Source organism: Melanerpes formicivorus, unplaced genomic scaffold (genome assembly GCF_026170545.1).
Source record: "Melanerpes formicivorus ecotype bairdi unplaced genomic scaffold, bMelFor1.0.p_v2 SCAF_10, whole genome shotgun sequence".
Taxonomy (NCBI): Eukaryota; Metazoa; Chordata; class Aves; order Piciformes; family Picidae; genus Melanerpes; species Melanerpes formicivorus.
Genome location: NW_027142362.1, coordinates 17816705 through 17842047, shown reverse-complemented (window position 1 = coordinate 17842047; position 25343 = coordinate 17816705). Strand labels below are relative to the sequence as shown.

At 42.1% G+C, this 25343-nt stretch overlaps 2 protein-coding genes across 3 annotated transcripts in view; one reads left to right on the top strand and one right to left on the bottom strand.

Moving 5' to 3' along the window:
• Window positions 1-5386, top strand: part of MTMR10 (myotubularin related protein 10) — a 39023-nt gene extending 33637 nt beyond the window's left edge. For both annotated transcript variants that reach the window (XM_068144002.1, XM_068144003.1), the window contains 2 exons: window positions 302-484; window positions 1010-5386. In XM_068144002.1, coding sequence (XP_068000103.1) covers window positions 302-484; window positions 1010-1609 — 783 coding nt within the window. In that variant the 3' untranslated portion in view covers window positions 1610-5386. The remainder of the gene's footprint in view (window positions 1-301; window positions 485-1009) is intronic.
• Window positions 5387-5574: 188 nt separating this feature from the next.
• FAN1 (FANCD2 and FANCI associated nuclease 1) lies at window positions 5575-24932 on the bottom strand. The gene is made up of 14 exons (XM_068144000.1): window positions 24471-24932; window positions 22942-24357; window positions 22466-22606; window positions 20372-20567; window positions 18159-18392; window positions 17594-17725; window positions 15855-15963; window positions 15017-15136; window positions 12559-12723; window positions 11604-11772; window positions 9176-9279; window positions 7833-8027; window positions 7310-7438; window positions 5575-6550 (listed from the first exon to the last, which is right to left on the bottom strand). The coding sequence occupies exons 2-14, from the start codon at window positions 24233-24235 to the stop codon at window positions 6413-6415; spliced, it is 3126 nt and encodes a 1041-aa protein (XP_068000101.1). The 5' UTR covers window positions 24236-24357; window positions 24471-24932; the 3' UTR covers window positions 5575-6412.
• Between the last annotated feature and the right edge of the window lie 411 nt (window positions 24933-25343).

Here is a 25343-nt window from a genome sequence, read left to right as displayed (position 1 = left end):
TTGAGAGACCATTAGAGTATTCTCAAAACAGCAGTGTGGAGGGTTTAAGAGTAAACAAACATAGGTTTAATGTCATTGAAGAGTAATTTTTGCTGAGGAAGCCCTGCCTCTGCATTGCTCAGATGGAAACCAGGGTGCAGCTGTCTTCTCCAGCAGCAGACTGCCTCACCACTCTGTTGCTTTGTTCTGCTCTTTGGCCAATACTGATGCACTGGTTTGTAATAAAGGTTTGTGAATAAACCCATTTTCTTTGATTTTTTTTTTTTTTTTTTAAACATGCCTGTATGTTAATTTCTTGCAGGAATTTGCCATAAGCAAAAATATTCAGCTGGGCGATGAGAAAGGCCTCAGATTCCCTTGTGTCTGGGACTGGTCTCTTCAGTTCACAAGCAGGGATCGCCTGCTCTTTCACAACCCTTTGTATATTGGAAAGAGTGCACCATGTGTCCAGAATGGAGCAGTGAAAACCTTTAAACGCTCAAAGGTAACTCCAGTGCTGTCTGTCTGTGCATGGGCTGTTGCTGTGCTCAGCCACCAGGTGCTAATGCCAGCAAACTGACAGGTCTATGGTGGTTTACACCCACGGTTGAGCAGGAGCCGCGTTAGTTCTCTTTGCTTCTCAGCCTAGAAAATTGTTTTTCTGTAGAAGTAAAGAGATGAATTGCTGAGCCTTGTGTTCCAGGACATTTTCTGATACAGCTGAGCTTGCTGCCAACATTTGCATTATTTCACCTATGGAAAAGTGATCAGATGCCACTTGTTTCCCCTGAGGCTGTCAGGTTTTCTCAGTAAATAACAGTTAATTCATTATTTGTTGTTTTAGAAAGCCTAGAAAACATGCATTTCTTTTTAAAGGCCACATTGTTTGCCCTGTGAGCCCTGCAGTCACAAGCTCAGAACTGTTAAAAGGTCACATAATTTCTCTGGATGATGCATCCTAGCAGCTCAGGGCAATCTGCTATTTAAATCAGCATAAAACTGGAAAATTACCAGTATTTATTTTCTGCAGAAAAACTACAGCTCCACATTGCGAGGTGTGCCCCCAGCATTTAAAAATGGAATCATCAGTGAGCAAGAGTTCCTTCCAAGAAGAAACTCTCTGATCTTAAAACTGAAACCGGAGTTTTTACAGCAAACAGAGAGTCAGAGTAACAGTATGGAACAGTACTTCAGAGACTGGTTTGCAAAGCCTGTTGATTTGCACGGCATCATTCTACCCCGTGTCTCTGGAACACACGTGAAACTGTGGAAACTCTGCTACTTCCGCTGGGTTCCTGAAGCCCAGATCAATCATGGTGGCTTCATCACTGCTTTCCATAAAGTTTCTTTGCTGGCAGATGAAGTAGACATGTTGCACCGCAATCTTCGGCAGTATAAAAGCAACTCTTCCTTGCAAGCCAACTGCTCAGAACTGGATCAGAGCAGGATGTACTTCAGAACAAGTGCTTCAAATGATACCTCTGGGACCCCAGACTTTCTCTCCTCCTCATTCCCATTTTCTCCTGTAGGTAACCTATGCAGACGGAGCATTCTGGGAACACCTTTAAGCAAATTTCTGAGCGGTGCCAAAATCTGGCTATCCACTGAGACGCTTGCAAATGAAGACTAAGGTCATGTGGTGGTTTAAAGGTCTGGGGAGAATGCAGCATATCACTTTGTCTTTCCTGAGTTAACACTGCTAAATGTGGCACTGAACGCTCTAGGGGTTTTATAGACAAACATCATGTAAGGTTTGCACATATACTGAAAAGCAAAGCAAGTCATGCTTCCAGTCGCACAACCTCCTCTTCAGTAGTTTTCATCTGCTGGGGCTTCTGATCCCTAACTCCTTCTCTCTTGTTATGGTTTGGCTCATTATATGTGAAGGAGCATTTCATGAGCTAACTGAAAGGCTTGGTGTGGTCATTAATGAGGCTTCTGCTGGAAACACCTTTTTCCCCCGAGAAGGACTGAAGCGGTTCTTGTGTCCAAACAGCTTGCCATATCTAAGCAGTTACAGGCACAGGACACAGGCTGTCAGCTGAGATCTGGGAACAAACTATTTCATCAGGTTGCCTCTTCAGGAGGAACAGGTACGTGCATACGTACATACATACAGACTTGTGTTCTGTGACTTGAGCACCCTACATCTGTGCTAATGCAGTGTGTATCCATGGGGAGGGGTGTCCTCCCTTTTCTTTCTCTCCCCAAAATGTATTCTCTAATGGTTAGTCAGATTTGTGATCTTTGTCATAACCTTGACTTTAGACTGTAGGAATCAACTTCAGGACAATGCACTGTTAACCTTAAAGCAGTTACTGTAGATATGGTATCCTAGTAGCTTTAGAAGTGCCTTTAATTGAGAGGAAGAAGTAGCAAGATTAATGCAGCTGACCCTCCTGCTCCCCAGTCCTTTGCAGTATATTCTTACAGGAAGTTCTTATTCCACTCCTGCCTTCCTCTCCCCATTTCTGGAAATAACAGAGACACAGCAGGTTTCTCCTCTGTAAGGCTGGGCTTGTTTGTAAGTCTTACGAGCCTCTCGGTTTTTATACAAGCACCTCAGATTCTCAGCATTATAACCCTGCACAGATCCTGATCCCTGCCAGCTGCCTCCTTAGCCTGTTGCAGGCTGACGTAGCTTTCAGCAGACTTCGCACCCTGCTGGGTTTCAGAGATGAGGACATGCTCCATCCAAGTGGCCAAATCCGTAAGAGGTGCTACTGCTGCTGTCACTTTTAAGCAGATGCTGGAAGAAGAGTGGTTAGTGGTGCCTTCTTTTTACATACCTGCATGTCCATGTGGACAAGCATTGCTTGAGGGGATTAAACCCTCTGATGCCGCAGCCTCCTCTTTGCTTTGATGCACACCTGGATGCCTGTGCCAGAAAAGCCCTCAAGCATTATAGGGGGAAAAGCAAGAGAGTGAAGTAGACTGGAGGGTGAAGCAATAGTAACATATCACTCTTGCAGGTTAAGGCTTCTTTTGACTACACTCTTTCCACAGGGAGGCTGTATTTTGTATCAACTGATTTCTGTCAGACACAGATCTTCTGTTGAAGTGCTGACTTGCAAGCTGAGGCACCAAAGGCCTGATACAAGACAGAGGCTGTTCTCAGTTACTGGGTGGGGGGAAGCTGTGTGATGGCAACACACAGTATAATGTAGGCAGGGAAGGGAGTTCAAGCTCTTCATTTGTTAGTAAAACCAAACTGGTCTTCAGCACAGCCTAAGTCCAGTGTGGAGTTTGTATCTCTTAAGATTGCTCAAGTATTTGTTTTAGCATCTGGAGTGGCCTTGTAAGTTCAAGCTTTGTGCTAGAAAAGTACTATTCTGTCCAGGATAAAATTGACCCAACCTACAAAGCACTTGGGGACATGGGGTATGCTGCTTTCTGGCCCTGCTGGTTTGGTGGGGCTAAGCAGGTGAAGGCAGTGTAAGGATGAGCTAACGTAGGGAGGAGGTACCTTTCCTTTTTTAACTAACCAAGGCCCCCAAACTCTGTTATGCAAAGCAGTTGAGTGTCTGTGCACAGAGGGACATGCACACACATTACAAGTTAATGCCAGATTGGTTCTGGTCAGCTGTTTGTGAGGAACAAACATGTATTCACCTCAGTTGCCTAATTATGCTGCAAGATGGTCTGAGCGTTTTCAATGGTCCACAAACGAGTCGTGTTTCTGTACAAGCGTGTTGGAGCAGTCATCTCACTTCTTCATTATCCACATGTTTGTATTTGTTCCCTTGGGTGATTTTTAGGTTTTTTCATTAGCTTACTGCTTTCCCTGGCCTGATACTTGACATGAAAGACCTCAACCTGTGTGCTTAGTGTCTTTTGGTACCAATTGTTTTTCTTTCAAAAATTACAGTTAAAATTATGGTGGGTTAAGTTTTTTCCCCTCTCTCCTTAAAAGTGTAATGTTTTTGGTTTAAAGGTACCAAAAAATGTGTAAATATAATATTCCACTTAGGCAGCTGGTGGAACAGGAGAAAAAATGGTTTAGGCTAGTACCCTTTGGGGGGAAAATTGGTACTTTTATTTAACCAGGATTGTCTTTTATATGGAAATTTCCAACACTTCTACATTTCATTTCCAAGATGTGTACAGATGCTGCAGATGGTCTTTGTATTTTATAGATATAGCATGGGAGGGGTTTAAAAATACTATGCCTTTGTAATAAACAAAACTGTCTGAATACTTGCCAAACAGACTCAAAAAGAACTTTCACACAGTTGACAAAGGGGAGTTAGGCAAGCCAGGGCTAGGAGGAGCACAGGGCAGGAGCTGTGAGCTATCCACCTGGCCTAGGAAAAGCAGATGCAATTCTGCTGCTGTGTGTGTGCAGAGACCTTGCCTGCTGGGGAAGCTGAGCAAGCACTCTGTGTGTGTGTGCACAAGCGTGCCTGTGTATGGTGGTTCTTCCTCTTAAGTTAAGCAATTTCTTTAATTTACTTTTAAAGACAGGTACTAAATATTACTTATAAGATATTCTCCACTCTGCACAGTTGCCTTATCAAAAGTCAGTAGGGACTGCTCTGAACATCTTTACTAAACTTTCAAAAGCAATTTTTGGGGTGTGAGGCGTACCTTTAACTTTTGTGTACAAAATACTGACATGCAAGTATGTGTATATGTATATGTGTGTGTGTATATATATATGTACACATTTATCCTAGTTCAATTTCTGTTCACCATTTTAAAGCAGATACTGCTAATGCCATTTCTGTGTTGCAGGAGTAGAAAAGCTACCGAGAAGCTCCTAAGTTTTGTCTGTTTCTAGAAAACGTGCACTATTTTGGCTGTTGTTATCCTGAGTTTTGAACTACACTGTAAACCACACAGGGTGAAGTAGGGAATGCTGGGTGGGATGGTCAAAGTGTACCTCCAGTGTCATCAGTTGCTGGGAGATAGAGCTTACTCTGGATTTAGAGAGCATGGTAGTACAACTCCATTCACCATTTTCTACCATGTATGAAAAAAAATCTCATTCCAGAAATGCATTGAGAAGTGTGTGTGTGTGTGTGTGTATGTGCCTGCAATACCACTTTTGATAGTAACTGCCTTGTATTTTTAGTTAAGATGTAGCAAGTGAGGTGAAGGGTTTGGCTTGCTCTCAGATGGAAACACATTAAAACCAAAAGACTTCCAGCGTATACTGAAATCTTAACATTTACTTCTAACATAAGAGACAGAAATCTGTACCTCAAATTGCTCTAGGCAGTAGACTTCTAATGCTGTTGCTGTGATGGTTTAGAGTTCACTACTTCAACTGAAACTAAAACCTTTGTGCCTGATAATGATTTACTGAGTAAAGTAGCAGTGCCAGGAAACTTAAAAAAACCTGATGCTGAGTTGTGAATGTGAAGTAAACTAGACTAAATAAAAGTTCTTACCTTTCCACAGTGAACTTCAGCTGGTTTTCTTTCACTTACTCCAACAAAAAAACTAGTGGAAGTGTGTATTTTTTTCCCCCAAGAATCAAGGACACTGTGCTGTAGAAAGCTGATTAATAAAAAAGGATGTGCACATGACACTGATTTCTTGTTACATTCCACTCTAGCAGCTGCTGGTTGTGTGGTAGACAGAATTTCTGGTATCAGGAAAACTTAACTCAGTATGACAGGGAAGCAGCCAGAGAAAAGATGTTGGGTATGTGTTAAAATTGAGACAAACCCCCACCATTTTGGTGTTGTAAAAAGAGAACTGATCCCTTTGGTTCCATTTCAATTGAATGACTTATTTCTGAATGAGAAAACACATCCATTTCTCTGGGACAAAACTGGCAGTGGATGGTACACTGGAAATGAGTGCAGTGATCCTGGCACTGAAAGCTCCTGTCTGCTACTAGAAATACATCCCCTTTATAAAGAGAACAGAAGAAGCTGTTAAATAAATGCTTCTTTCATACCTAGCAGCACATTAAAGCAGCATTTAAACAGAAAGTTCTGTTTTACTCTATGCCATCACTGACCAGCTGTATTTTTAATATGAAAGTGAAAATGTGTAATATAGAACACGAAGTGGGGACAGTTGAGAGGCACATTGAGGGAACTTGCACAGCACAAGGAATTCAGGCTCTATGGACAACATGGAAATGATCAAGACTTGATGCACCACTTTTTTTTATTGTAGAGGGTGGTCTCCATGGGTAGCAGTGGGACTGCAGCGCTTTTCACTGAACAAACCCCCTAGATCACCTTTCATAGAATAAATAATGAATTGTGTATAGAAGATGAAGGCTTTGTTCTTCTGAACACAACATTACATGCAGTAACTCATCCCAACAGCCTTCTCAAACTGCTTTCTAGAATGTTTTGTGCAAAAATGTCCCAAAGACTTATAAACTACTTTTAATAAGCAGCAGCCAGTACTGTGTGCTGTGCTAGTGCCTTTAAAACCACTCAAGTTACCCAGAAGTTCCAGACCTCTGTTGTCAACTGACACGCTTACTTTTGCCTCCAATGGCTTGCACGTGACAAACTTCTACTGTAGCGCCCAGCTTCTTCAGCTCACTCAGCCAGATCATCTGCTTGGGGGACAGGCGATCATTAGGACCTTTGACTTCCACCAGCTACAAAGAAAGGAGCATGGTGAGTAGTGTGCCTGTGCAGGAATGGGAAGATCATTTGCTCCCACAGACTAATGCAAGTATTACTTTATGGCTGTTACTTGCAACAAAAATAATACAGATTTAGCACAACAGGAGCCCCAATGGGTACCAAAATACTAAGCCATGTTCCAAAGAATAACTGTAAATAGAATGAGATTTTACCTAGTACGTGCCAAAAGATAGCAGCACTGGTGAATGAACCTACCACACAGGCAAAAAAAAACTATCACCTGTGATGTCACCTGTTCCAGCTGATACTGACTGCAACTGACCTATGCAGATGTTCTACAGAATTGATTCTTGCTATGCAGCTGTGTATTACAAATGGCTAACATGTTGCTCCAGCAGCTGAGAGATGGCCAATAGTACCTACTCCACTACAGATGCAGTTGTTGTCTCATATATTCAAGTTCTTGTGCAAGTGTTGCCATTAGCACCACTTGCCAACAACTGCCAGAATGTGTGACTGACTGGTAACAGCTGCTGGCAATGTCGCAGTGGTAACTGAAGCCCTCTTCTACAATAGCATCTAGCCCCCTCTTGCACTTTCTCATTAATGCCCATTAAAGCTACAGCAAAATGTGATGAAATAGCAGATAACCAGCAGGTGTAGCTCCACCACAAGAGGAGAATAGTTTGTATGTGTTGACAGCTGTATGGTTTTATGCCTAAGGGTAAGATCAGCAGAGCACTGAGTATTTGCAGGATCTCCCTGCATACCTTGAAGTGGTTATTGTGAGTACACCACACAACCAGGTCAGGAAGTCCCCCTCTGCAGTGGCGTAGGTCTTTGGAAAGTCGCCTGAAAACGCCGCTCAGAAAGACTCCTCCAAGGCAAGAGACAAGGTTCTGTAAGAGAAAGTCTGGTAGTTGGCTTTTTCTCTCTTCTCTTTTTTTTTGTTTTAATATCACCACATCTATTTCCCTACTCTCACAAGACTATGGCCCATCTCAGTTTTTTGTTTGGTCATATGCAAACAAAAACCTTGGGTAGATGTAATCTACAGCATTTTCTCTGCTCTTTTCCCAGCTACTGTTGCAGAAGTGACCGTATCAGAAAAAAGTAACAGGCCTTGGGATTCAGGAGCATCACAGTGCTGTGCCCACTCAGCTTCTCCCTCCCAACACTCACCATCAGTCTCAGCTCAGTGCCTCAGTACAAACTGTGAGCACACCATGGCCATATGTGATGTAAAGAGCAAGCCAATCCAAACTGTGCCCATTCTGGACAACAGTCACTTACCTGAGCTTGCTGGAGGGAACTAAAACGCCCCCAGCTGACCAGTGCTGCTGCTTTCCCCTCCTGAGTGATCCAGGTGTCAGCAATCAGCTTTGCTAGTGTCTCTGAAGAAGCTGTATGAAGCTGCTGGAGTCTGGCCTCAATAGCATCCCTCCTGTTTTCATAGAAGCTATCAGTGTATAAATCCAGTGGGAATGTCTGTATAAAAAGGTAAACACAGCTCTGAGGAGCTGCCAGCAAAGCAGCAATTCCAAGCATGACAGTGCCCTACTTTTGTATCTCAGCTACAAACACTGAGTCAATTTAACTTGAACATACCCACCACACAAACCTTAATGAAATGGGAAAAGCTTTGCATATATTTAACACCCAATACCACCACAACAAATGCTGGCCACGTCTTAGCCTGGGCTCTGCTGATTTTGACCTCTAGACAGAGGTTTCCCCTAACAGACAGCAAAAAGCTATGTACTCTCTTGACTCTCCAAGAAGCAAGTCTAGTAAGGATTTGGACTCAGCCTCAAGACAGCTCAGGTACAGTGAGCAGTTTGAGGGGCGAAGAACAAAGCAGTGGTGAAACTGGAGAGTTTCAGGCTGCTTAAAAGCAGAGAGCCTCATGCATGCTGCTGACCATGACATTGCATAAAGTCACCATAGCAACTACTCCATTTTGAATGTGGCTGGACAAGGCAGTCAGGTAGTATGAGAGCGCCATTCCAGCTTCTCCAAATCAGATGCAGAGTGCAGACAAATGGCAAATTTCAGCCTTGCACAAACTGCTAACTGCAATTATTGAAACCTGTTTCTAGCCATAATTTGGAGGATGCAAAGCACTTAGCTAAAAGCCACAATTTCACCTGAAATCATTAATCTTAGGGTGTGGCAGGGAGTGTTGGGCAGGCTGGAGTGGTGTTTCTTTGCCAAAAAGGAAGGATGACCCCACAAGCATCAACATGTTGGTGTGGAGCAGGTGGGGGTGTTAACAAACTTGACTTTGAAAATGTGACTTCCCTTCACAGGCTATTGAAAATGTTTTCTTTAATTGAATGCATAATTTTCAAACAAGATGAACAATGCTATGGTATAGCAGTACTCTTCCACTGACTATAAAAGAGCTCCAATATAACACATATGCATTAGGCCAGGTGAATCCCATCTGACAGGCAGTCCACGCTTACATAGAATTAGTTACTGAGGAGCCCTTTAGTAATGAGCAAACACTAAGAGCTGTCTGAAAAGTCCCTCAGAATAAAATGTTCATCTAATCCCAAAAAAGATTTTAACATAGTTACAGAGCCTACAGCAATCAGTAAAGACATTAACTGATGAAAGTCCTTCAAAACTACCTGATAGGAATTTCTGAAAACATCAGGTACGCCATCCATGAAAATGATATCCCACATCAGCATACCATACAGGGTAATGAATGTTGAGCCTTCCCCATGAATACCTAAAGGCAAAATTCAGCAACAATGGAAATGTTAATAATTTCTAGAGCAACGTCATATGAAGAGGTACTAAACTAATCCACCATGACCCAACCCTGAAGCATGCCATGATCAGGGCTACACACAGCTGAGATCAGTACACACTAACTTTACAGCACCAAGTTGTAAAGCAATTTATTAATTACTTCCACAGTTTCCTAATGCTGTCTATTGCCAGGCTTGTGGCCTTCATTCACAGCACAGGATTACATTCCTGTGCCTGGTCACATACCAGCTTTACTGTTCTCACTTCATCAAGTTCTTAATACACTTTTTAGCTTTTTTTCTTTTTGTATTTAGAACATACTTTTATCTATAGAAATGGTTTATATCCTACATATACACATACATGTATCCCTGCATGCATGTGTGTGTATATATCCTGCACACACATACACATGTATACCTGCATGCATGTGTGTGTATATATCCTGCACACACATACACATGTATACCTGCATGCATGTGTGTGTATATATCCTGCACACATATACACATGTATACCTGCATGCATGTGTGTGTGTGTATATATCCTGCACACATATACACATGTATACCTGCATGCATATGTGTGTGTGTATATATCCTGCACACATATACACATGTATACCTGCATGCATGTGTGTGTGTATATATCCTGCACACATATACACATGTATACCTGCATGCATATGTGTGTGTGTATATATCCTGCACACATATACACATGTATACCTGCATGCATGTGTGTGTGTATATATCCTGCACACATATACACATGTATACCTGCATGCATGTGTGTGTGTATATATCCTGCACACATATACACATGTATACCTGCATGCATGTGTGTGTGTGTATATATCCTGCACACATATACACATGTATACCTGCATGCATATGTGTGTGTGTATATATCCTGCACACATATACACATGTATACCTGCATGCATGTGTGTGTGTATATATCCTGCACACATATACACATGTATACCTGCATGCATATGTGTGTGTGTATATATCCTGCACACATATACACATGTATACCTGCATGCATGTGTGTGTGTATATATCCTGCACACATATACACATGTATACCTGCATGCATGTGTGTGTGTATATATCCTGCACACATATACACATGTATACCTGCATGCATGTGTGTGTATATATCCTGCACACATATACACATGTATACCTGCATGCATGTGTGTGTATATATCCTGCACACATATACACATGTATACCTGCATGCATGTGTGTGTATATATCCTGCACACATATACACATGTATACCTGCATGCATGTGTGTGTATATATCCTGCACACATACACATGTATACCTGCATGCATGTGTGTGTATATATCCTGCACACATATACACATGTATACCTGCATGCATGCATGTGTGTGTATATATCCTGCACACATATACACATGTATACCTGCATGCATATGTGTGTGTGTATATATCCTGCACACATATACACATGTATACCTGCATGCATGTGTGTGTGTATATATCCTGCACACATATACACATGTATACCTGCATGCATGTGTGTGTATATATCCTGCACACATATACACATGTATACCTGCATGCATGTGTGTGTATATATCCTGCACACATATACACATGTATACCTGCATGCATGTGTGTGTGTATATATCCTGCACACATATACACATGTATACCTGCATGCATGTGTGTGTATATATCCTGCACACATATACACATGTATACCTGCATGCATGTGTGTGTGTATATATCCTGCACACATATACACATGTATACCTGCATGCATGTGTGTGTGTATATATCCTGCACACATATACACATGTATCCCTGCATGCATGTGTGTGTATATATATCCTGCACACATATACACATGTATACCTGAATGCATATGTGTGTGTATATATATCCTGCACACATATACACATGTATACCTGAATGCATATGTGTGTGTATATATCCTGCACACATATACACATGTATACCTCCATGCATATGTGTGTGCATATATCCTGCATACATGTATACCTGCATGCATGTGTGTGTATATCTATAGCCTGCATGCACACATAGAAGTGTGTGTATATCTGTATAGACAAGTATGTATCTATATATTAACAGATCCATATATACATATGCATTTTTATATATGAAATATTAATATACACCAGTGTGAGAAGGAAACAAAATCAGGCTAAAAATCAGGCTAATGAAATCTGCCCAAACTGGTCTATTAACTTTACCTTCACTGTTATCTTACTGTACAAAAAGAAAAAAAATTACTATTACCCTGATCAAAACCATTCTGCCTGTAATGAGTTAATGCCAGCTCCTCAACTGAGCACATTACTGTGGATACACTGAAGTCTTCACCTCCTTCTTCACTGGCAATATCCTCCATTAGAAACACAGATTTTCCCATTCCCATCTGAGGACACATCTTTCCTTTGATTGTAACCTGAACATATGAAGAGAGCTAGTTACTTTACAGCATCACATTTAAAAAGCTTCAGCCTGAGTATTTCAATCTCTCCTGAAACATATATTCCTCCTTTTCAGTTTTCCCAAAATCAGAACTACACGTGTTTCCAAAAGTCAACTGAATAAAATGTAAGCTGCATCTCCTTCAAATCATTGTTTAGATTTTATAAACCAGCAAATTTGTCAGGAAACAAGTCTAGCAAAAATGCTGGGCAGATAAGGAGGTAACACAGTAACAAGCTGCGAGAGAAAGCAAGGCTCTACTGTGACAACAGTGTGATCTTTGCAACAGTAGGGAAAAGAATGAGCTAGAAGCTATCCATTCCATTGCTCTCCCAGTGTATCATACTGCATATATGAATAACAGAGACTGAGAGTGCCCAACTCCAAAGGTTACTCAAATCCTTGCATTTTCTGAGCCATTAATCTAATGCTGACAACTCTTCTTACACACAGAATGCCTGGCCTGAAGACTCCAGAGGCAATGCACTGATAGACTCCTCAGACAAAAAGGGTTTATAGCTGACCACATACTCAGTAAGGCAATGCAAGTTACACCAGTGTACAGCTGCCTACCTTCAGCAAAGAAGCTGACCATTCATTAAAGAAGTAGAAATGTCTGTTTACAAGAGGTTTTTATTTTAGACACACATTGGTATTCCTTTTCCTGCAGCAGAATTGTCAGAGCACAGTACATCTCCCAGACTACTTTTTCTTGTCTGGAGGAAAAAATACCTCAGAAGCCACCAGCAGCTTTACTTACATGTGTCACATCCTCCACAGTTATGACTGGCAGATCATAAAGCAGGCATCTGAACTGCTTGCAGCTTGGTGAGTCTCTGATTCGTAGGGCCCGCTGGTAGAGCGAGAGCTGATGCCCAGTACGTACCAATGGGTCTGCCAGCCCATTTCTAATGCAGTCAATGGCCTAGCAAAGAGCAAGGCAACAAGCAATATTGAAAGACCTATGCACATCTGTCTACTCTTACTATACCCAAAGACTGACTGATTCAAGTACCACAAAAACATGAATGTAAAAAACCAGCATATAAGACAGGGCCTCCTTTCTTCCTTATATACTGAAGTTCTAACTAGTAGCATTTTAAACTTGCAGGCTCCTGGATTCAAAATTGCACTAATACAGAAAAGAAACCCAACTATTGTCCATTTGTACTTAAGAAAACATACATTCTACACATGATCAGAAAGGAGAGTTGGGTTCCAAGGTAAATCAGGTTCATATTTTTAAGTCAGTTTCTTAACAGCACACAACAGGGAGACAGAGGGACCAGATCAGTTGTGCAAGAATGTACACGTGAACAGATTTCAGACTGATGGTCTACAGCACTGAAAAATATCCAGGGCTAAATACAGGCTCTGAAAATTAATTCAGATCATGGTTCCAAAATACTCTCTGTGACTTCTGGGAGACAGTTTACTAATTTCTCAATAAGGATCTGAGATTAACTCTTCCTTTGTACAACTTCTAATTCAAAATCTGGAAGAAGCTTGATATGGGGATAAGAAGATACAGAAGAGGCAACAACAGATGTCTGACAGTCTGTGCTATTACTTCCTTTCAACAAACATGGAGAATTAAAATACAGCATGAAACACAAGCATTTTAACCTCAATTCTCAATAGCCCTGATGAGGCAAGGAAGCAAATAGGAAGCAAGAAAAAGTTGTTCTCTGGAACGTTCCTGGACTTCAAACTTTTTGTTCCTCTGCTTGCCAAATTAGTCATGTATCTTTGGTGTGTTTAATGAGATTAGGCTTCATCTCTTAGTTGAAGTTGATTTTCATTCTGCCCATACTTGGCTGTGACCTAAACAGTACTACAGGGTTTCATTTTTTGTCACTGACAGTATTTCTCCTTTGTGTGTTAACAGACAGGAAAAATGGATGTAATCTCCCATACTTACAAATCCTCAGAAGACCAGCAGCTGATAAAACTACCACCTGCTGTTGCTTGCACAGAAAATGTATGGAACTGCAACTGAGCCCTAAAATGAGCCCTACAGAGGCTTCCAAGTTTTGTGACCAAGTTTTGGAAAGAAAATATGTGAAAATCTAGTCCTGGCTCAGAAGGAATTCAAAGGCAAAACCTGTACTGCAGCTTGCAGTTTTCTCTGGCTCCCTTATATTCTGCTGTAGAAATCTTTACAGAGGTGCCAGAAAATTCTAGAGAGATTTGCAATAATCCTTGTGCACAATCCTTGCCATTCCCATATGGCTGTTTTTCTCTGGTTCAGCTACTTGCCAGCTAATCACTTAAGAAACTCAAAGATGGCTCACCATGTACATAGTGTTTCAAAATCCTCGACTGCATCGTTCAGACTGGAGGCTGGCAAGTTTAGCCACTGCACAAATAACGTGCTTTGTTTGTACAAACATAGCCTATTGCTGTGTGTCCTACTGGAAGCAAAGAGGGAATGGGGCAAAAGCTAAGATTACCTCATAGCCTCTTCGCTCCTTCTCTACACTCCTAAGAGAAGTAAACAGACCAGGGTGAACCTAGTCCGTAACACATTCTATCTAAAACCAGTGATGATATTCTCCATCAGTCTAAGGGGTAGTGAGGTATTGTTCTACAGGAGAACCTGTAGGACAATGGGAACAATTTAAATCTGCTGCTAAAGCCCCTGCCAGAGCTGTCTACAAATAACACATTACAAATGGGGTCGTCTACTTCTTGACCACTTACAGTAGAAACCCTATACCAAAGCTGGTCCAGATATAGAAGACAATGTTCTCTCCACTGGCAACAGCTAGTCAAAGACTTAATTCTCTTCATTATTTGTTTGAAAACATTAAAAACAACAACCACCCCCCAAAAAAAAAAATTAAAAAACTCCTTCTGATCATGTTTCTTTTTCTCATCCCAGATATGGCTTCATTGGGTCTCAAGTTCAAAAGCTTCTCACCTATTAGGCAAATTTATGAGGCAGAACAGCAAGGGAGCTACTGCCTGGCAGCTCCATACAATTCCTGATACCAAACAATGCTCTATGCAACAACAACAACAAAACAAACAGGTCCACCAAGGATGAGGGCACATTCTTAGGACAAACTGGTTGGCTAACCTTGGGCTTCCTACCAATACCTGCATTTTCAGGAGAGCCTACCCCACCACTCTTTGTATCTGAAATACTTTTATGAAACGTTTTCAGACAATGCCTACAGTGTTTCCAGCTTAGTAGCATGCAGTTGTGAAGATACCTTCTTAGTGTTTTTCAAGTGTTGATGTAAATTCAGAGCCAGGCGGTCCCACCATCGCCCTCTGCTGTCAGTACAATACACATCCTGAGACAGAAGAGTCTGCAGCTCCTGCACGGCTTCCTATAGCAACAGCATTTTATCTTTACCAATTGAGTTCAAAAACCAAGATGAAGTTTCATTATATACTTAGCTTGACACTTGCCTTTCTGATTACTGGGTAGGTGATCTTTGAGGTCTCTTCCAACCTTAGTCATACTGTGATATGGTGATACTATAAAACACTGTCTCTGCATAACCTGAGCCCATTTTTACTCCAGCACCTAATGTAATCAAATGGATGGGTATATCCTAAAAACTCTAAAATATTTTTATGTAAACTTAGAAGTTGGATGCCAAAAATACATATTGTTGTCCTCTCTGTATCATGACTTTTGTGGAGGCAAAGCCTTTTTCAGAATAATCTGGTTTGCTTTAACATATAAGGACTTAGGAGATGTTAGCACCTAAGGTGAAGGGGCAGAGATTTTCATAGACTTTTCTCACAAGATTTTCTTACTTAAAAGCAGTAACCAAATCTGGTGAACAAACATATCTTTAAATAACAAAACAACATCTCAGCATCAGTCTTACAGTATCCTACATATGGTAAACCCCCAAAGCACAAGCAGAAATCAAACCCACTTAAAACTCTTTAAAGCAGCGAGGAAAAAGGGCTCTTTTTCCTTAAAATAAGCTCTTAAAGGAACTGTAGTAAGTCCTGGCAAACACTATCACTATTTTCCAGCTGCATCAGAATGTAAATTGATGTAGAATGCTACTATTCACATCACCACTTTACCTCATACATGTGAAGTCTCTGCAAAATTTCAACACCTTGAGAAAGGATTCTTGTATACACCCAGCCAACTGTGAAGTGTCGCAGATACTCAGGTAGAACCCTGTGATAGCTGAAAGATAAAGCCACCTCAGATCAATTTAATGATAGCAATTGAAATTCTTAAAGCTCTCTTACTAAGAATGCTTCCAGAGTACCTCAAGTAGTTAAACAAATTAAATGCCTTCTATCTAAAAAATGAACTGGAAAGAGCATCTCCGATGCAAAGTGAAGAACCCAAAGGTAAGAAAACAGTTCAGCTGAGGCAGCAGGTGCAAGCTGCAAGGTGCAAGCAGTGGAATCATTAGCTAAGATGTTTTATATCAGATGCAAACCCATTTATTAATAATTGACTAATTTATATTGCACTTTGTTAGTGCCAACTCGAAAGTGAGACAGCTAATTACAGAAATACAGCTGAATAAAAGCAAAAAGCTACAACAGGCATTTTCTGCCATAAAAGACTTAGGTTCTTTTGGGTAGACATTGTTATGTTTCAAGACTGCCCTTTGAATGTCTTATTGAAATCAAAACCACACCTTGAGTACTGTGTCCAGTTCTGGGCCCCTCAGTTTAAGAAGGACATCGAGACACTTGAACGTGTCCAGAGAAGGGCAACAAGGCTGGGGAGAGGCCTTGAATACAAGCCCTATGAGGAGAGGCTGAGGGAGCTGGGATTGTTTAGCCTGGAGAAGAGAAGGCTCAGGGGTGACCTCATTGCCCTCTACAACTACCTGAAAGGTGGTTGTAGCCAGGAAGGAGTTGGCCTCTTCTCCCAGGCAACCAGCACCAGAACAAGGGGACACAGTCTCAAGCTGCGCCAGGGGAGGTTTAGACTCGAGGTGAGGAGGAAGTTCTTCACCGAGCGAGTCATTCGTCATTGGAATGTGCTGCCCAGGGAGGTGGTGGAGTCACCATCCCTGGAGGCGTTCAAGGGGAGATTGGATGTGGCACTTGGTGCCATGGTCTAGTCATGGGGTCTGTGTTGACAGGTTGGACTTGATGATCCTCGAGGTCCTTTGCAACCTTAGTTAGTTAGTTAGTTATACTGTGAAAACAGTTTTTTCCACTGCCTTCAGTGTGAAATAGAATAGCCCTTTGAATGACCCTCTAGGAACAGTATCTTGAATCAGCTGCCATGAATACAATGCCAAACGTAAGGCTTTAACTTCCACTGTATCATTACGCCAGAAAATGAAATTCAAAGAAAAATTGATGAAGGATCATTCAAAACCAAGACACATTACTTCAGTTCTCAGATCCTTAGTAACCTTTCCTGAATGATACCCACTTGGAGAGATGAATAACCCAGTGTGTTTTCCCATAATGTCTGCAACATGCTTCTGTTCACAGTAAATTTTAAAATGCTGCTTATTGCTATTTGTCTAAAAGCCATAAAACCAAACTATCACAGGGGAAAACCAAGGTCCTTGCTCTCCTGTGTTGGCACACAGAAATGTTTTAGTGCTTTATCCATGCCTACCAATTCATTCCCAAGGTTTTAGAAAAAAGGTCTTTTCCTATAATCACTTAAAAACTAAATGCACGACCAGGAAGTTCAAAGCTTTCAAGAACATTAAAGCTTCTAAATTTATCAGGCTTAAATAGTATCACTAATCTATATGCCTCTCTCCAAAGGAACAAAATTAATCATGTTAATACACTTGATAGTTCCATATGAACACGAGGCTAGTCTTCACTACCTCAAAGAGGGATGATTTTTCAGTTTGTTCCAGGTTTCTTTAGCACTCATGTATAGATTATTAGCTTCTTCCCAGTTCCCATTTGCCATTGCTGTGGCTATATCATTTGACAGATGAGCAGCAGTTGCATACCTAGGGGAAAAACACATAACTGCATTAGGCTCAAAACACATTTATAGTTAAAAGAAATCAATTCCTCTACACAGTTTCTTTTAATAACTCCTTTCCAATCTCCAAAGACACTGAACCATGCAGCCAATACCTTGTGGGATCAGCAGAGTTCACACTAGCAGGATACATTACGCTTAAAATTACTTATAAACTAGAGAAAGTATTTATTGTTTTGTTCAAAGCCTATTATTACAATCATCACAGCAAATGAAGAAACAACTCTCAGCAGCACCATGATCATGAAGCAAATAAATATGCTATAAATATGCTATTTTGGCTCAAAATGCCACCTACTGTGAATTACAAGTCACAAAAATGCATTTAAAATGCCTACACGAGTACTGCAGCAAAGCTATTCTAGAAATCATTTCCAAACTGCCAAAGTTCCCCCTACCTTATAAGATCTTCTCTGTCCTGGAAGACCTGTGTTTTCCTATTTACAGTGTAACTGGAGAATACTATACGCCCCATGTTTACCATAAGGACTGTGGAGAGCTGGCCTTGACCAGCACTACCAGCTTCTTCATCCTCCATTGACTCAGCCAATGAAAACAGCAGCAGAATTCGAGAAAAGACAGCCCGAGGGCCTTTACAGACCCTGACAGATTTTCCAGCCAGGTCCTTCACCCTGGAAGGACAGATAAAATTATTGTAACAAATGCTTTTTATAATAATTTATTAAAATTTAAGTATACTGAGTGACATAACCAATTCATGTAGAAACTTCACTCCCTTGAAAGAAGCGGTTTGAGAAGCTGTATAGTGCATGTAACTTCTAGTGAAAAGTTTAAGGGCCAAACTGCAAGGAGAATAGAACTGAAAGTAACTGCTCTTCGGATGCAGCCCCTCCTGTTGTTATGCCAGGCAATACCAGCAAGCAACAAGACGTGGTTTGCTGTTAGGGCAACGTTTACAGACCACACTTTGAGATCACTTGTTTTAGAGTATCTCCACTAGCACATCTTCACCCAGCTTTTCCATACAAGACAAGATTTATATAATAGAATAATAATATGAGAACAAACCAGGTTGGAAGACACCTTCCAGATCATCATGTCCAACCCATCAACCAATCCAACCCACCTAAACAACTAACCCATGGCACCAAGCCCTCCATCAAGTCTCCTCCTGAACACCTCCAATGATGGTGACTCCACCACCTCCTTGGGCAGCCCATTCCAATGGGCAATCACTCTCTCTGTGTAGAACTTCTTCCTAATATCCAACCTAAACCTCCCCTGGCGCAGCCTGAGACTGTGTCCTCTTGTTCTGGTACCAGCTGCCTGGGAGCAGCCTGGTACAGGCTGCCTGTTGTTTATCCATGGGACTGCACAGATTTAAACCAGGATTTTCTCTGGTCTCATGTGGTAACAAGCATTTAATCTGTCAACTACAGCAAAGGGCATCACATGCCCAGTGTTGATTTTGGAGTGTAATTTTCATAGGTTTTTTTTTTCCACAATTTAAGCCAACATTCTGAAAAGGAATTTGTTTCTGTTAGAGATACTGAAACAAATTAACCACCAGGCAACATCATATAGTTCCAATAGCTAGTATCATCTAAGAGAAAAAATGAAATCTCAATTGATACAAAGTTTTTCATACTGAAGTTTTCTATACCTAGCTTAGAATGATGAAACAATCCTAATTCTTTGAATTAAAACATCCTTACTTATCATGAAGTCCCACTATCCCATAACACAAGGTAACCATGGATGTGGTTATGATCACTGGCTTTCCAAATAAAGTGTAGTACTACTGGAAACAATGACATCAGCGTGAAATACTACCTTAACACAGAGTTTCTACTGCATTTCAAAACCAACAAAGACCATAATACTTTAAGGAAGCTAATCATTCTAGGCACACCTCCCAGTTGTGAAGCTCTTCAAGCCCAGCACTAAGCTAACACTAGGCCCCTTTTTTGGTGTAAGGAAAGAAGACCTTACTGATTCACATAGGTAGTAATTTTCATTGACAGAGGAACACCAAGAATGCTAATTGCTGTAATCACTCCTATGAGGGCAGAATGATAACTTAACCCCAAATCTGGACCTCAGACAACCTAGACAGAGGTCAAAGGCATCTGATATATACAGCTGCGATAACCACCATGAAAAGAAATCACAGGAAGGAAAGAAGGAACCCTGTGTCTAACAAGCAATCTTTTCCCTTTACAAATACTGCCAAAACATAACATTTTATGCTAAATCATGAAGTCAATCAGAAATAAGTGATTATTGCTTTCTCTAATCCTACCAATCTAGCAAATTCTAATTCTACTAACCGAGCAAACAAACATCCCTGTATCTTCCTAGATGTTTTTCCACACAGATTTTGCTTTAAATAATTCAGAAATGTTTCTCTGTATAACTGAGTAACTTTGGAGACAATCCTGTCCACAGCTGAACACCGTGACATTGGTTTGGTGGGTTTGTTAAGCTACATTTACCCTTCTGTTTGAGCCACTGTGAATCAAAATTTAATGCTGCCCTTTTTAAATAATTAATTTACTAAATTCATTCCTCTCTTCAAAAGCCATTTAGATTGAGTGCTTTGAACCATAACTTACATTCACCTGTGAAGTGTAACCATAAACAGAGTTACCTTTTTAAAATCACTGTCCCAATACCAGCCTGACTCCTGCTGAAGACCGAACGTTGTTTAGCCAACCTCAGAAAATCATCCACGAGTTGCTGTTTCTGACCATTTGGGTTTGGCAAGTGAAAGACCTTTGCCAGTGTTTTTAGCTCAGGGGCTGAAAGCAAATCCAACCCTTCATACAAGTCTTCCAGTTCAGATTCTAAAAGAAAAATGATCCACATGTTTGTACGTGCTACACATACGGACCCGAGCAACAGCTCCAAGTGCAGTACATTCCTATAACCTAGTACCAATCTAATGATGCAGAGTCGTCACATGTATCGTCAATGATAGCTGGACATTCATACTCTTCACAGCTCCAGTTGGAAGGAATGATTAGGAAGAAAAACCTTCACACCTTCCAACCAAAACCAAAGGGATTGTAATACCTCCTTTATGAGGAAAGGCTAGGGAACCTGGGTCTCTAGAGCTTGGAGGAGACCAAAAGGTGACCTCATTAATGTTTATAGATATGTAATGGGTGAGTGTCAGGAGGACAGAGCCAGGCTCTTCTCAGTGATGCCCAATGACAGGACAAGGGGCAACAGGTGCAAGCTGGAGCATAGGTTCCCCATGTACATAAGGAAAAACTTTTTCACTGTGAGGGTGACAGAGCACTGGAACAGGCTGCACAGAGATGTTGTGGAGTCTCCTTCTCTGGAGGCATTCAAAACCTGCTTGGATGCATTCCTATGTGATCCACTCTAGGTAGTCCTACTCGGGCACACAGGTTGGACTAGATGATCTTTTGAGATCCCTTGAAACCCCTAACATTTTATGTATGTATAAATTCTGCTTAGTTACCAAAATATGCTGTTCAGAAAATTTTGTCTTCCTGATGATTAAAACTTTGCCTGACAAAAGAAAAAAATGTGCTGCCAGAGAGCAGCAAGAGTAGAGCTGCTCAACATGACTAAAATGAGCCAGGAGTCGAGTGACCAGAGCACTGGCAGTGTCTTCAACAACCCTAGATACAGTTCTACTGTGAATGAACAGAGTGGACAGAGGAAAAGTCCTGGTAACAGAATCCACCAGCAGCCCCACAGAAGGCATGATGATCCATCTGGTCCAGGGTCAATCTAAGACACAGGCCAAACATCAGACCACAAATAAGGCTACAGTTTGCATCTGAGATCTATCCACAATACATGGCCATAGTCAAGACTGGAAATAAATGCAGAATCACAGAATACATCCAGTTGGAAGACACCTCATAAGTTCATCCAGTCCAGCCCTCAACCCAACACTGAAGGTTCAACACTAAACCACATCTCCAAGCACCAGGTCCACATACTGCCTAAACACCTCCAGGGACAGTGACTCCACCGCCTTGGGCAGAATATTCTAATGTTTTGAGAACCCTCTCTGTGGAGAAATATTTCCTAACATCCAGCCTAAATCTCCCCTAGCACAGCTTAAAAACATTTCCTCTAGTCCTGTCACTGAATACCAAGAAGAAGAGGCTGGTCTCCTCCTTGCTCCAACATCCCTTCAGGTAGTTGCAGAGAACAATGAGGTCTCCCCTCAGCCTCTTCCAGACTGAAAAACTGTGCTCCAGGCCCTCCACGAGCCTTGTTGCCTTTCTCCAGACACACTCCAGAACCTCAACGGCCTTTCTGTAGTGAGGGGTCCAGAACCAAACACAGTACTTGAGGTGTGGCCTCACCAATGCCGAGTACAGGGCGATGATCACCTCCCTGTGCAGCACTGGCTGAAGGTCCAGCCAACCAGAGATGATCAGGACAGGTCAGAGCAGTACAAAGGCTATTTAGTAGAGCTCCTGGACCAATGTGTAGAGGCTGTGCAGGTCAGGGTGTGAGAAGAGGCTGGTGAGTGCAAGTCTTTCCTTGCACCTAGCACCCTGGAATTTGTTTAGTTCTCCCTATTTCCAAATTTGCACTAACTGCTTTTATTATTAAGGTAACACATCTACCTGGATGCTTTATTCTGCTCCTCCAAGTCTCAAGGCACAGATTGCATCTAGTACATTCAACTCTAATGTGACACAACTGCAGATGCTATTTGTAATATTGTTAACATTTATCAATGCTGCCATACCTGTTTGCAGAAATCTGGCTTCAGCCAGTTCTTCAATTATTGGTGCCAAATCCATACTTATCTCTCCATACTCTATTTTGTTCACCTTTAACCAGTTCAGCTTCCGTTGGAAAAGTCTCACATATAACTTCTGCCCACCAACTGCAATTTTTTTTGAAGCAGGGAAGGATGAAAGAAACATTAAATTCTAAACCATGGTACTATGCATAATCACTAATCTACAAGAGTTGCTTTGATGCAGGTATCCTCTAAACCATAATTTAAGCATGCTCATGTTGATTCTTCAACCAGACTTGGTGAAATACCAGAGCAGCAAGTAATCATTGCTCATTAGAATCTGGAAGTTTTGCAAGTTAAAAATCGTTACACTGTGTTTTGTAGGTAACCAACAGCACTCAACGTAAAACTACGTAGCAGTTCTCTCTGCAAGAGGTAATGTGAAAATCTATTTGAGGAAAAACAATACATATATATACCTGACAAGTTGCAGAACTTGGATACAATGTCCAAATCTTGCTGATCAAAGAGTCTGACATCATCTTCATTCTCCAGGACAGCTTGCAGCACCGTTAAAAAATTCTGGAGGTAATATGGGTGCCCAGGAGAGCCACGCACAGAACTGACTTCATTTAATTTGCCTAAAATGTCACCAAGTGAACTTTGAAATTCTATCTTTTCCACAGTTTCTAACAGACTATGGTTAATCTCATCCTTAAAGTCTTCATGAACTTCCATAGGAAGTACATCACCCTTGCCAAAGCAATTTTGTGTTCCACAATCCACTTCTGCCTTGGGAGAAGGTATAACCCCAGTGTGAGGCTGAGTCTTGACTTCCAAACTATGGATCAGCTCTGCTGAATTACAAACAGCTAAATGTGTTTCAAACGTATCAAGATTATGTAGCACACCTTCACTCCCACTTTTTTTGGTGTTCCTTGTACCAGTTGGTAACCTTTTGCCATGAATGTTCTCAGCTGGTAAGGATACTTGAACAGCATCCAGAAGATTTCCTCCATGACAGCTGATTATTTCTTCTTGAAATTCAGATTGATTCTTTGAAAAATTTTGTTCCTGGTGCTCTTCCTCAGCAAGCTGATTTTCCTTCTGAGAACTATGCCCAGCATCACTCTCATCATCGACCCAGGCTGCAGCACTTTTTTGTGTATGACATACAGATGGAGGTGAAGAATCAATCTCTTTATACATGATCTGTTTTCTGCCCTGGATATGTCGTCTCCTGGACAGTTTAGATGACAAGCTTCCCAAAGCCACTATTTTGATTCTCTGAGCCTGTGGTTCACTGTTACTACTACAGACTGAACTACTATTGCTAAAATAAGGACTAACCTGCAGTGCTGCACTCTCTTCTGTTTTCAATAAAGTGCTTTTGGAAGGGTTTATGCCTAGATTTAGCAGGTTTTTTGAAAAATATGAGCTGGAATGACTGTCCACATTTGCAGCTGGGGGACTCTCATTCCTAAAGGAGTTTGGTGTCATTGATTCAACACTCCTCTCACCATGGTTTCTCTGACATGTCTCATCCATGTGCTCATTTATTCTATATCTCAGAACCATTTGCCCACACATGGGACAGGCAATTTTGGCAGGGGGAACATTGTTAAAAAAGGAAGTAATAGAGGAGGATGCTGAGGGTGTAGACGGTGGTCCTTTATCTTTCACACGTTTTGTTGTTCCTTTTTTTTCCTTATTTTTACTGAGTGACAAACTTACTCGGGATCTTTTAACTTCTGAAGGCCGAGTTTCTGCCATTGCAAACTTCAAAGCATTTACATGGCACAGACAATTTAATTCAAGCTGCAGTTCCTGATGCTGCAAGACCTAAAAGATTTTTCTATGGCTTTGCATTTTCCACCTGTAATCGTCTGCGACCCCTTTAAGAGAAGGGAGACAGGGGGAAAAAAAAAAAAAAAGATACTCAATAAAAGATCTTTGAAGGTACCAAATGCAGCGAAGATGAATAGCGAAGAAAAAGAAAACAACTAACCCTGAAAGTGGAAAAGTCAGGGAGTCCTTAGCGGCAACGATCAACTGTCCTTTACCTTCCCGCCGGGCGGGCAAGCAGGCACACCAGGATCATCCTGCTGCTGGCTTCACGGCGATGATTTACAGAACGAAACTACTGCTAGAGGCTTTGGCTATCTAAATGTCACGGTCACTCGCGGATGGAAGTGAAAACCTGAGATAAACTTCTATGTATGGCGCGGTATCTCCAGCACACCCGACCGCTGCTGCGGCGCTTCCGAACGCGCCGAGTACATCGCGCCGGCCAGGCTGGGCTCTCCCGGCCTCTTCTCAGCAGGCCGCACGGCTCCGCGCGACTCCGCACGGCGCAGAGGCAAAGGAGCTGCAGGCGGCTCGGCGCGCGCTCCCGAGGCGTTCCCGCCGCGGACGGCAGCACCTCACGTTTTTGCGCGCAAGTCTCCTACTGCCTGGGTGGCGAGCAGAGCCTGCCTCTCCTCCTCGCCTGCCCCCCGCCCCACACGCAGCACCCGCCGCGGCCGAGCCCCGGGGCCGTGAGGACACAGCGTGCGCAGCGCCGCCACACGCGGCAGCGCCCCGCCCCCGCGCAGGCTGCACAATGCATCATCGATGGCGGCGGCAGGCCTGGGGAAGTGATGGCGGAGCGCTGCTGCAGCAAGCAGACAGCCGCCGGCCTCCAGCCCTGGGTCTGGAACGGCTTGCTGTCTTTACATTTAACACTCCCTTTAGCAAGGAAGGGTGAGAAACACCTCTGAGAGCTCTCAAGAAAGGGCAGCCGGCGTCGATAAGATGTTACTGCAGGCTGCTTCACAATAGATGGAGCTACTTCTGCGATACACAGAGCTATTACAGCAGCAGATACAAAACCTACAGTCCG